This window comes from Mus pahari, chromosome 16, assembly GCF_900095145.1.
Source record: "Mus pahari chromosome 16, PAHARI_EIJ_v1.1, whole genome shotgun sequence".
NCBI lineage: Eukaryota > Metazoa > Chordata > Mammalia > Rodentia > Muridae > Mus > Mus pahari.
Window position 1 is genome coordinate 57,801,368 of NC_034605.1, and position 12,906 is coordinate 57,814,273.

A 12,906-nucleotide genomic window follows, 5' to 3' on the forward strand; every position below is an offset into this window, starting at 1 on the left:
GAGAAGAGAAGAGAAGAGAAGAGAAGAGAAGAGAAGAGAAGAGAAGAGAAGAGAAGAGAAGAGAAGAGAAGAGAAGAGAAGAGAAGAGAAGAGAAGAGAGGTTTTTAGTGTCTCTGTATAGCCCTGGCTGTCCCGGGAACTCACTATGTTAACCAGACTAACCTCGAACTCAGAGATGCATCTGCCTCTGCCTCTTCTGCCTCTGCCTCTCTGGGGTAGGATTAATGGGCTCCTAGATCACTCTAATAATCTCAGCTTTATGTTTATGGACAGGCCTGTGTGGTCAGGGATGGTTAATGATGCAAACAGAGATTCATTTATTTGTCTTCCCTTTGTATTTCTGATAACATTTATAAATTAATGTTAAAAATGTTTGTTATATAGTGGTTTCCCCATTTTTCATTTCTGCTACTTATCTGTATGTGATGGAAAATGTCTCTATAGATTTAGACACAAATTTATATTCAGGTTCTAGTTCCATCATTAATAGTAATACACAATAACAAATAACATAAACATTCTAAATCTTTCTTTTCCCATCTCTAACAGAAATAATTAAAGTACTCAAGAAATGGGAAGTGTCCTGACTTGGGGGTGCACACACTTAATCCCAGCACTCAGGAATCAGAGGCAAGTGAATCTCTATAAGTTTGAGGCCAGCCTGGTCTACAGAGTAAGTTCCAGGCAACCTGGGCTATGAAGAGAAACCCTGTTTCAAAAAACAAAAATAAATAAACAAAAGAAATGGTGCTATTTTTATAAACAGTGCTAAACTGATAATTTATAAAAATTTCTAGGATAAGTGGCCCTAAAATTAAAACCCTGTAACACCAAAAGCTTCTATATTATACAGAAGAACAGCAGCATCAGCAAATGAGGGAGAGAAATTACAGAGAAGGGTACTCACCTGCTTATCACTCACTGCCATCCTTACTTCAATGGGGAGCTCGCTGCTATCTGGAGAGTCTTCTCTTTTGAGGTCAAGGGGCTCAAGGAAACTTAACTGTGTCTCTGTAATTAAAGAAGAGAAGGGAACACCAATGATTCTCACTTTGCCCCTGCACTCTAAAGTTTAGAGTGTGACATACATCACTGAAGGCATGAACCTAGTTTGTCTCCTCTTGAAGCTTTACTATGACATAATTTACATATAACAGAATTCACCATATTTTCAGCTTGTAATTTGATGGCTTTTGACTAATTTATACTATGGAAGTACCATCCAATATAGAAAATGTTTCCAACATCCTATTAGAATCCTCCTGTGCCCTTTGAAGTCAATTATACAAACCTACTGTATGCTCCTGCCATTTTTATCTTTCCTAGAATCTCATCTAAATGGAAACAGCCAGATATAGAAGCACATACTGTAATTCTAGCGATTCAGGAGGCTGAAACAGAATTCAAGTTCAAACCTGGGACTAGATAGTACGACTTATCTTTTAAAAATGTAAAACTCACACAGTCTTTAGTGCCATCTATTACTTAGTACCGTGTAACTAAGAGGCAGCCATGCTGTCAGATGTATCAATGGTCCATCCCTTTTTTCTGGTAATACTCTACTGAGTGAATATATCACAGTTTGTCTATCTACCAGTTCACCTACTTGGTTTATTTCATGGTCGTCCTAGTTTCAAAATCTACTGATTTTGACAGAAACTAAAAATTGCCTATATTAGCTCTAAAGTTAAAGGGATAAATAGGAAAAACATAAAGTAGGGCAAAAAAAAAATAAGAATATGCATTCATTACAAAGATATGCCATGGGGCTGGAGAGATGGCTCAGAGGTTAAAAGCACTGACTGCTCTTCCAGAGATCCTGAATTCAATTCCCAGCAACCACATGGTGGGTCACAACCATCTGTAATGGGATCTGGTGCCCTCTTCTAGTGTGTATGAAGACAGCAACAGTGTACTCACACATATAAAATAGATCTAAAAAAGAAAAACAATAAACAAACAAAAAATTTAAAAAAGACATGCCATTCTTTAATACATTAAGTACTGACTATTAGTTCATCAAATATTAATGGAATAACAAGCCCCAGGCTTTGTACTGCCTAGTACTGTCTCAAACATGTAGTGTGGATCAGGAGCAGCAGACTATGGAGACCCTCTGCGCCCGGTCTGGCTAGCTGCCTGGTTTCGTAAATAAGGCCTTATTGGAACAAAGCCATACTCATTTACCTATGTACTGTCCATGGCTACTTTTTTAGTAAAACAGAGATGAGTAGTTTTTACAAAATATCTAGCCTAAAGAGCCTAAAATATTTACTAATCTTAAAGAAAAAAAGTTGGGGGGAAGTTTGGTGATTTAATAAAAAAAGTTTTTTAAGTTTGCTAACTAGAAGTTCTAGGCATTTATCAATATAACAAGCGAATAATAATTAAAATTTAAATGACAACAAATCTGGTAAAGAAATGTTATAAACTCAGTGCCTACGTCCCATCTGAATGAAGGATGACATCATACTACCAGTGATGGTAACAGGAAGTAGGAGGCCTTTGGTCATTAAGAATGAAGAAATAAAAAGTTGGGGCTGGTGAGATGGCTCAGCGGGTAAAAGCACCCGACTGCTCTTCCAAAGGTGCAGAGTTCAAATCCCAGCAACCACATGGTGGCTCACAACCATCCTTAACGAGATCTGACTCCCTCTTCTGGGGTGTCTGAGGACAGCTACAGTGTACTTACATATAATAAATAAATAAATCTTTAAAAAAAAAGAAAAGAAATAAAAAGTTGGGATGAGCGCCTTTACCTCAAAACACTAGAGAGGGCTCTCACTCTTTCAGATGAAGGTCTAACTATGAAAGCGCTTAAGAGCCTTGGCGCCTCAGAAACAATACTGGTAGCATGCTGTGACAGTTAACCTCGATTGTCAATTTAACTGAATTAAGAATCCTAGAGATTCAAAGTCACAGGTGGGTGTGTCTGCGACAGCATTTCCATAGATAATTGGACCATGAAGGCTCTGATCCAGTGAATGGGGTAATCTACTGGAGATCTACAATGATGGCTTTATCAGGTGATAAAGGGAAGCCGTGAAGCCTGATTGAAAACCATCGGCCACTGATCTTATGTCCTTAGGGAAGTATCATGTTCAAATCTCTGTTATTTATCTTCACTGCTCTGTATAGCATGAGGGAAAGGAGCATCTCTGCCTCATGTGCCCACCAGGATTATGTCCTGCTGCAGCGCAGGGAAAGAAGCAACTACTGACTAAAGCCCCAGAAACTGTGAATCAAAATAAATGCTGAGGATGGAGAGATGGCTTAGTAGTTAGGAGCACTGGTTGCTCTTCTTGAGGACCTGGATTTTTTTTTTTTTTTTTTTTGGGGGGGGGGATCGATTCTGGGTTTCTCTGTATGGCCCTGGCTGTCCTGGAACTCACTTTGTAGACCAAGCTAGCCTCAAATTCAGAAATCTGCCTGCCTCTGCCTCCCAAGAGCTGGGATTAAAGGCATGCACCACCACTGCCCAAGGACCTGGATTTAATTACCAGCATCCTTGTCACAACTATTTTTAACAGTTCCAGGGGATCCAGTGCCCTCCTCTGGCCTCTATGGGAACTGCATGCAGAACACCCTGTATATGAACAAACGGTGCTAGCTAATGAGAGAGGGGAAAGTGAGCCCTTCCTAACTAAGGTTAGGTAATGTTTATGACCATGACTTCCTATTGTTAGTTTACAGACTAAATTCAACGGTCAGCTGACCTAAACCCCTTCTTCCATGTGGATGCTGGGATTCAAAACTGGGTTCTCTGGAAGAGTAGATAAGTACTGCAAGCCATGTCTCCAGACCCTAGGACTTTCTTTTACTTTTTAATTAGCATACAGAACAATGGCTTTCAGGATCACATTTCACACTTGCCTGTTTTTATGACTCTCCTCCCTCATTCCCTCCTCCCTCCTCACACCCTTCCTTCCCCAGGTAGTCCTCTTTGCCTTTCAGGTCATGGTGGGTATTCTATTACCTTATTTTTCCTTAGAAAATCTTTTTGCCCTTCCGTGGCCCCCTTTTTAGTTTTATCTCCTATCCCACACCCCCTTACACAGTGCATGTAAAAATTAAAATCTATTCACTAAGACTTTCATGATCATTGTATTTGCAGGTTTTTCCTGAAAGATGCCACAATGACATCATATGCCATCATCTCAAGCAGGTAGACTGACTTCCCAGAAGGATGGCAAAATCCATCAGTTCTACACAAAGAAGGGGACAAAGTTTTCTTTTTACAAAGACAGCACCACATTCTTAAGTGCCCTTGCCAAAATCAGAGTGCTTTGGTAATGGAGTCTTTCAGTAGGTATCATTAGGCAGTAATCCAAATACATCTCAAATGTATTAAGAAACCACTTTGATTAAAAACCAACATTACTTATATTCTTAAAACAATAAAAACCCTTTTTGACAGGCTGCCAAGTGTTTTAAAGTATTTATAGGATGCTTCCTAGAGTACATGTTAACTAAGTTTTAGCTTTTGTGGAAAAAATTAAAATAGGAAAACTATGAATACGCTGACAGGCTATATATGTTCTAAATGAAACCCAAATATGACTTGAAGTAGCATTTGTACAGTACTTATTTTCCAGTGAGTTTAAATATCAGTAGGTATTTCCTTTAACCTCACATGAATGACATTCCTGATGAATACAATGGGATCTTCTTTTTAAAACAAAAGAAAGAGAAACTAAAACAAATATCTAAGAGAATAAAAGTGGTTCATTTAGCAAAATAATTCTTCAAATTATACAATGACTCATCAAAGGGTTCCCTTAGACAGTGGCTCTCTTAGTTCATTTTACATTGTTCTATAGATAGAAGTCCATCCAAATGAAACTCTCAATTAGTATGTCTTATGCCTAATCAAGATATACACTTCCATCTTTATGATTACAAACTAAAGCATTAACCAGGTTTTGTCTATGATTAAAACTCACAAAACTGCACAAAAATTTAGTTCCCAAACTCAAATAACTCTTATCAAAACTGACTAGTAAAGGGCAGTGCTTAGTAATGAAGGTGGTCTGCGAGCAGCCTAACGTCCTGAAAATACAGAGACATCCCACAAGTCCCCGGCTTTGAATTCGCTGGTAAGTAAGGATTATTCTTGACTTTTTGTTGCTTCTTCAGATCACAGTAGACAAGCAAGCAAGGAGTCATATTAATTTCAAAACCAAGTTACTCCAAAGCAGAAAATGAGGTTGATAATCAGAACCTGTGTCCACTAGAAACAAGTGTATGAGCGTGAATGTAGTGATAAACACATACACACATAAATCATAAATAACTCTTCTCAGAATAGATTCAATAGTCAGAAACTTAATGGGAATAAAAAGGTAGACGAGTAATATCAGAATTCAGTCAGGCCATGGGGCACTCACCAGGGCAAACAGTGATTTCTTCTGCAGAACTTTCCGGCATAAGAACTAAACTTCTCTTACTGGTCAAAGCTGCAATGCTGAAAACACAATCAAACGACAAGTAAACTCCTCATAGAATAAAGCAGAGCACAGGCCCACAAGCGATGGTCCTTAAATATCTGCAAGTAAACAGATATGTTCTGTACAGCATCACAGACAGAAAGCAAGGCACCCATAGCACACGTGGCCAGACAGAGGGAAAATAAGCGTGTTTTCAACTTTGGGTCCAGTGAGATCCGTAAATGAAACAAAGCTCCCTTTTGTTGTTCACAACAGAAAGTTAAAGGGTAAGGAGTACCAGTAACTATCAGAGAAGACAAAATTATACCACAGTATAAAACTGTCAAAGGTGTTTTGCAGTCTGGCTACCAGTTACGGCCTTGCGAAGAGAAGAGACACATAAACGCAGAAAGCATGGAGATTCTCCTGACAGCACAGTACTTTTTCCTCAACTTAGAGTTAAAGTTTCTCTTTATCCTGAGATACAGCTTTCCTAGCAACAAAAATAAAATAAAATCCCAAACTATCCTACAGCAAAAATCTGCCCACACACGATGAGTATCTCTTATGGGAAAACCTTCATTATGAATGACTTCCTTATCCAACCTTCTGGTTTTTCGTGCCTGTTTGTTCATGGAGTGTGATCTCTGCCTGACACCAGAACACATGGCTGAGAGATCTGAGAATCTGAACTAGCCCCCTCATGCTTCACAGAGTTTTATGATTAGTTTGATCAAGTATGCAAGAAGACACTTAAAAACACAAATCCTCACATCAACCAAGAGCCACAGAGAAGAGACTGGCCACCACTGAGACTCATGATAAATAACTAAACCATGACAGGAAACCACAAGTGACTTCTCCCTCTAAATAAAACATCTCAGAACATTTGTTATAAATCTAAGCTAGACACAGTTTACGCTGCATGTAACATTAGGGCTCTATTCAAAAAGTCTATCACAAGACAATTTGCTGACATTTATAAAATGGGCTAATCAATTTGAAGTCAAACCACATTGTATGTGATTTCAACCCTCTCCTGGTGACAAAGTGTGTAATCATTTATTAAAACCTCCATCTGCTCTGCACAGGCTCACCACAATAAAACAGAGAGGCCTACAGGGAACACAAGACCAACTCCAGTTTAGAACATTTCCAAAAGTATCTTAACAGCAAAAGAATCAAACTGTCATCATATTCTTCAGCATAGGGACAGATACCTAATACTATCCACCAAAAGCTTAATAAAGACCACTACCTAAATTCCAGTAATGGCAACTGGGCCTTAAACTTCAATTGAGAGATGACAGACACTTGATACAAAGATCAGCTCTTGAGAAATCCTCTAAACTCAACTGTGAGACAAAGGAGGAAAGTGGCTAGACACCTGACCCAGTTAGTAACCAACTAGCCATTCTCTATTATTAAAGAAGAATGATTTGGAAGATAAAACTCCATCAACTAATCAAGAATGAAAGAAGTAGGCTGGAGAGATGGCTCAGCAGTTAAGAGCACTGACTGGTCTTCTGAAGGTCCTGAGTTCAAATCCCACACAACCACATGGTGGCTCACAACCATCCGTAATGAGATCTGATGTCCTCTTCTGGGGTGTCTGAAGACAGCTACAGTGTACTTACATATAATAAATAAATAAATCTTTTTAAAAATAATGAAAGAAGTATGTAAATATAGTATCAGATAAGACACTAACCAGACAGGTAGAGTATTGAGTAAAGGTGGTACAGAATTTGTGTGGCCATGGTAAGTGCATAATACACAATCTTAGGAAGTAAGATTTACAGGGCTGGAGAGATAGCTCAGCAGTTTCAAGCATTGGTTGCTCTTCAAAAGGACCTGAGTTCAATTTTCAGTAATCACATGGCAGCTCACAACCATCTGTAGTACCAGCTTGTGGGGATCTGATGTCCTCACACAGACATATATACAAGCAAACACCAATGCATATAAAATAAAAATAGGGAGCTGGAGAGATGGCTCAGTAGCTAAGAGCACTGACTGCTATTCCAAAGGTCCTGAGTTCAAATCCCCGCAACCACATGGTGGCTCACAACCATNTGTAACAAGATCTGACACCCTCTTCTGGTGTGTCTGAAGATAGCTACAGTGTACTTAGATATAATAATGATCAATAAATACATCCTTAAAAATAAATAAATAAATAAATAAATAAATAAATAAATAATAAAAATAAAAATAAATAAATCGTTTTTTAAAAAAAAGAGAAAGAAGATTTGGAAATGCACATAGTAATTGCATAGTGAGTGCATAAGCAGACCAGTAATATGGCTGTCTCATGGAAGCCAGTAAAGGAGACCATCAGAATAAGAAAAATCAGACTGCCAAAAAAGATAGAGGGAAAAGCTTTGAAAAATCTAACAGGCAAGTGAAAGTATACTGGAGAAGAGCAAGAACAAAGGTACCACGTGCACATCAAGCTGAGCACATTAGCTACACAGATCCTTAGCCCACAGAAGAAACTCAGCAGCCACTTCAAAGTGCAAGCCAGAAAAAAGCAAGGCAGGTCTACCTCTAGGATAAGTCCCAGTCCTTACAAGCCTCAAATCCAGTTTCAGATTTCTATGAGGCAGTGATTACTCCAGTAGACAGATCTACAGTAGAGACAAATCTCACTTGTGTTATACCAGATGGCTTAGAATGCAGTGGCCAGGCACCATTTTGGGGGTCAGGGGGAATCTATTGTTAAAAACTGAGTCTGGAGAGGTGGCTCAGTGGTTAAGAGCACTGGCTGTTCCTCCTAAGAACCTGGTCCAATCCTCAGCACCCACATGGAAATATCTGTAAATATCTGGGATCTGATGCATTCTTCTGGAAATATCTGGGATCTGATGCATTCTTCTGGAAATATCTGGGAAGCTGATGCATTCTTCTGGCATCCAAGGGTACCAGACACAAATTTACATGCAGCTATAACACCCATACACATAAAAATAAATAAAAATTAAAAAAACAAAAGACTGAACTATGCTGGGGGCCTGAGATATGGAACATATCTATAAGATAGGAAGCCTCAATTTGATCTGCCACAAACCTTTAGTCAGGGAAGCCTCTTAAAAGCAGTTGTGTACAGCAGCAGGGCTGGACTCTGGCCAAAGGGTACAGGCAACATGCGACTGGCTTAGACTGGATCATGTTTAAGGAAAGACAACCCATCCACGCTCAGTGGTCGGGAACAGATCTCATCAACAAGAGCTATGCTGGAGTTTAGTAGCTCTGAGCCTTAGGCCAGTAAGCAGATCAAACTTTACAATCACCTACCTAAAGTCATTACTGTTAAGCCCAAGAACTCTGAAGTTCCTGGGGTGTAATGACAGACAAAAAGGCATCTCTCCAGTAGGGTGATTAATACACAGGAGGCCTTGAAAATACCAAGGCAGGTCTTTTGCCTGTACCAATCTCAGTGCCGATATGATTCCCACACTTCCAACCCACTTAGGAGGCACTCCTTAGATAAACATCCACTCAAGAAGATAGAATACAGACAGGCTAAAGAGGATGAGAAACTCTGTCCAGCGCACAGAATGCAAAGCTAAGTGTATCTAACAAACCCTGACATGCAAAGAAAGAAAATGGTTGTCAAGAGAGTTCTGGAAGATAGCAATACAGACTCTGTAACAACATAAACCAAAGGAAAGACACATCAACAGCTAACAGTCCAACCAACCCTCCTCCTGACTCCACAAGCTTAGTCAGGATCCAGAAAGAAGCTGCTGCAACAGCTCATCTTTTCTTCTTTCTCTGTATTTATATGTTGTTTTGTGTTTAGGTGTGACTTTTCCCCTACATGTTTAAAGGGACTTTAAATTTCTCATTTGTATTACTTGTGTGCATGTGTACATGTACAGGCATGGAGATCAGAGGACAATTTTTATCAAGTTAGTACTCTCCTTCCACCACATCGCCTGGGGAGCAGATTCAGGTCATCAAGCTTGGGGAACAAGTACCTTCAGCCCTATTATCCAGGATTTTTCTTGTTTTATTTTGCTTTTTGAGATAGGGTCTCTCTATGTAGGCCTAGATGTCCAAAACTCACTATGTAGACCAGGCTGGACTCAAACTCACCAAAATCCTTCTGTCTCTGTCACCCTGATAAAGTATTTTTTTCCTTTTCTTGAAGGTGTGGGGGGTGGAGTAGGTAGAAGGTATTGTAATTAAATATTTTTAAATGTTTTTACTTGTTATTTCTCTTCAAACATTTATCTAATTTTGTTTACCCATCTTTTTTTTTTTTTTCATTTAGGGAAAAACTTTTCCCTAGTTTCTTTTCTTAAGACCAGATCTCATTGTGCAGCCCTAACTAAGGTGAACCCATTATGTAGAGCAGGCTGGCCTCCTGGGAAGAGCTGGGATTAAAGATCTGCACCAGCAGGGCTCGGCTTTTGTTGTCACTCTTCCCCAATGATTCCTTCTTTCCCTCCTCTTTATGTCTTGAGTTTATCTTACTGACTTTTTAATGCTTTTATATTTTTATGCTTTTATTCCCCATCCTACATTTATTAAATTTTGCTTTTGAACTTTTCTATTTAGTGATGCTTTCTTATTCTCCTGCTCTTGTCTCTCCCCTTCCCCCAAATTTTTTCTATTTCATGTCTTTTTTTAATTTATTCATTTTACGTATATGAGTACAGTGTCACTATCTTCAGACACACCAGAAGAGGGCATCAAATGCCCATTACAGATGGTTGTGAGCCACCACGTGGTTGCTGGGAACTGAACTCAGGACCTCTGGAAGAGCAGTCAGTGCTCTTCACTGCTGAGTCATCTCTCCAGCCTGGGCCTACTTCCTTTCTTCTTCTTTTCATCTATTTAACCTTGCTCCCCACTTTCCTCCCCTTCTCCACTCTCCTTTTCTCTCACTCATTTGCCATTTCCACACCTTCTTTAAAGTGTTTAACTTCATACCACATTCTATAGCAGAATGGTACTTTCAGTTATATGGTTATTGGTGATATATTAATGAGCTGTAATTGATTTTGTGCATTTCTATATCTAATATAGTCTGATATTCTTGCTGCTATAGCAGTGTGTTTCCTCCCGAGTGCACACTTTCAAGACTAGGCTGCTAAGTAAGAAGATCCACCTCCACAATCCTGAAGAGCTCACCAGACCAACACATACATAAGTCCCAACAATGAAATGCAAGAAATATAACTCCTCTCAAAGACCATAATCCTCAACTATGGAACCTAAAAACACCAAAATAAGTAAAATGTGCATGAAGCTTTCAAATATTTTCTGGTAAAAATGACTTATGATCTAACATGGCATACAAACATAGAAGAAAAATTCACAAAGGAAATTGAGATTTTTTTTTTTTTGAAAGGGAGAGAGGGAGCAAAGGAAAAAAATAAGAAGCAAGGGAGAAAGGGAAAGGAAGAAAAGTGAGGGAAGGAAGAAGAGAAGAAGAAAGAGAGGGAAGAAGGAAGGAAGGAAGGAATTGAAAAGTTTAATGGACAAAAATCCAAGTAGAGGTGCTGGAGACAGCTCAGGAGTTAGAGGCACTTAACCGCTCCTTCAGGGCACTGGGTTGAGGTCTCAGCATTCACATAGCTGGAGACCATCACAGTGTCAGAGGATCGCAGGCAGACACACATACAACAAAATAACTACTGTCAAGTGCAGAGCATAGCCAATAGACTTGACTAAGCAGAAGAAAGAGTACCCAGGATGGAGGACAGAGCGAGTCAAATACTACATCAATTACTAGTGAGGAGAAATAAATGTGCATTTCCACAGCATCTAAGAATTCTGGGATAACCAGACAAGATGGGCTAAGCCTTTAGTCCCAGCACTAAGGAGGCAGAGGCAAGGGGATCTCTGTGAGTAGGAAGCCAGGCTGATCTACAGTGAGTTTCAGGAGGGCCAGAGGTACATGGTGAAATAAGACCCTGTCTCAAAAAACAATCCATAGGACAAAAGACACAGACAGCTGCTATGAACACTAAAAACTTAAACTATTCAATGAAACTACAGCAGAAAACTTCTCAAACCTTTTCAAAGAAATAGGTATTCTTTTTGAAGCAAGAGGCATTTGTAACATAGATATGTTCAGAGAAAAACCTCTGTATAACAAGTTATAGTCATGAAGTCAAACATACAATGCAGGGGCTGAGGAAACGGCTCACACATTAAAGGGCTTGGCACACAAGTCTAAGAGCCAGAGTTCAGAGCTACAGAAACCCACTTAAATGCTCCCAGGTGTGGCAGTGACCGTAATTCCAGTCTCAGAAGGCAGAAACAGGAGACCCTCAGAGCTAGCAAGACAAACTGCACTGGCAAGCTCTGGGTTGAACTGAGACATTCTGCCTCAGTGAGCAGGGTGGAAGAGTAATCTAGAAAGATACTATACATCCGTCCTGGGCTTCCACATGCACACCCCACACACATGCAAAGCATGAATATATACACACATGAAAAAAATACAAAGCAAAGAAACAATATTCAAAACAGTAAAGGAAAAATACCAACTCACCTACAAAAGCAAAAACATCAGAACAATATCAGTCTCTCATTAGCACTCTTCAAAGCAAAGGGAACATGGAAAGATGTATTTTAAGGACTGAAATAACTGATAACCCAAGGATGTTATATCCAGAAAAGGCATCTTCTAAAACTGAATATAATAAATAAAATTGAAGAAAAATAATAGCATTTCAAGAAAAGTTCAAACCGAGGCAGTGCATGACCATCACGCTGGCACACAGAAGATATTAAATGAATACTATGCACAAAGGAAGAAGAAAAGCAGTCTCAACTACAAGAGCACAGGAAAGAATTAATTTTAGGAGAAAAATGACTAAATGCAGGAGTTCAAGGAAAAAGCCATCATACCCAACACTGTAAACCAGCTAACTGAAGATACTAATAAGGAAGCAAGAACAAACAGCCACCCAACCAACCACAAACCAACAAAATCATAGGAATTAATAAATAAATATCTCACTATAATCACTTTAAATATAAAATGGCTTTGATTCACCAATAAAGAAACACAGACTGTCTGAATTATTCCAAACTTCTGTGTTGTTTCCAGGAAAAGTCAAGAGATGGAAAATTCCATCAGTCAGAAACAACAACAACAATAAAAAAGCTGGTAGAGCCATTCTGATATTTGATAAAGTAGATTTCAAACCAAAACTAGTCAGAAGACATAAAATGTCACTACATATTAAAAGGGAAAGAAACAATATTCAAAACAGTAAAGGAAAAACACCAACTCACCTACAAAAGCAAAAACATTTACTGGGCATGGTGGTATATGCCTTTCATCCCAGCTCTTAGGAGGCAGAGGCAGGTGGATCTCTGTGAGTTCAAGGCTGGCCTGGTCTATACAGAGTACCAAGACAGCCAGAGGTATGTAGAGAAACCCTGTCTCAAAGAAAAAGAAGAAAAGAAAGAAAAACAGAAGGGAAGGGAAGGGAAGGGGAGGGGAGGGGAGGGG

General features: G+C 39.3%; 1 protein-coding gene across 2 annotated transcripts in view; it reads right to left on the reverse strand.

Annotated features, from left to right (window-relative positions):
* The window catches only part of Uimc1 (ubiquitin interaction motif containing 1), a 66,819-nt gene that overhangs the window by 25,397 nt on the left and 28,516 nt on the right, over nucleotides 1-12,906 (reverse strand). For both annotated transcript variants that reach the window (XM_021215475.2, XM_021215474.2), the window contains 2 exons: nucleotides 5,388-5,464; nucleotides 908-1,011 (listed from right to left, as the gene is read on the reverse strand). In XM_021215475.2, the coding sequence (XP_021071134.1) occupies nucleotides 908-1,011; nucleotides 5,388-5,464 (181 nt within the window). The remainder of the gene's footprint in view (nucleotides 1-907; nucleotides 1,012-5,387; nucleotides 5,465-12,906) is intronic.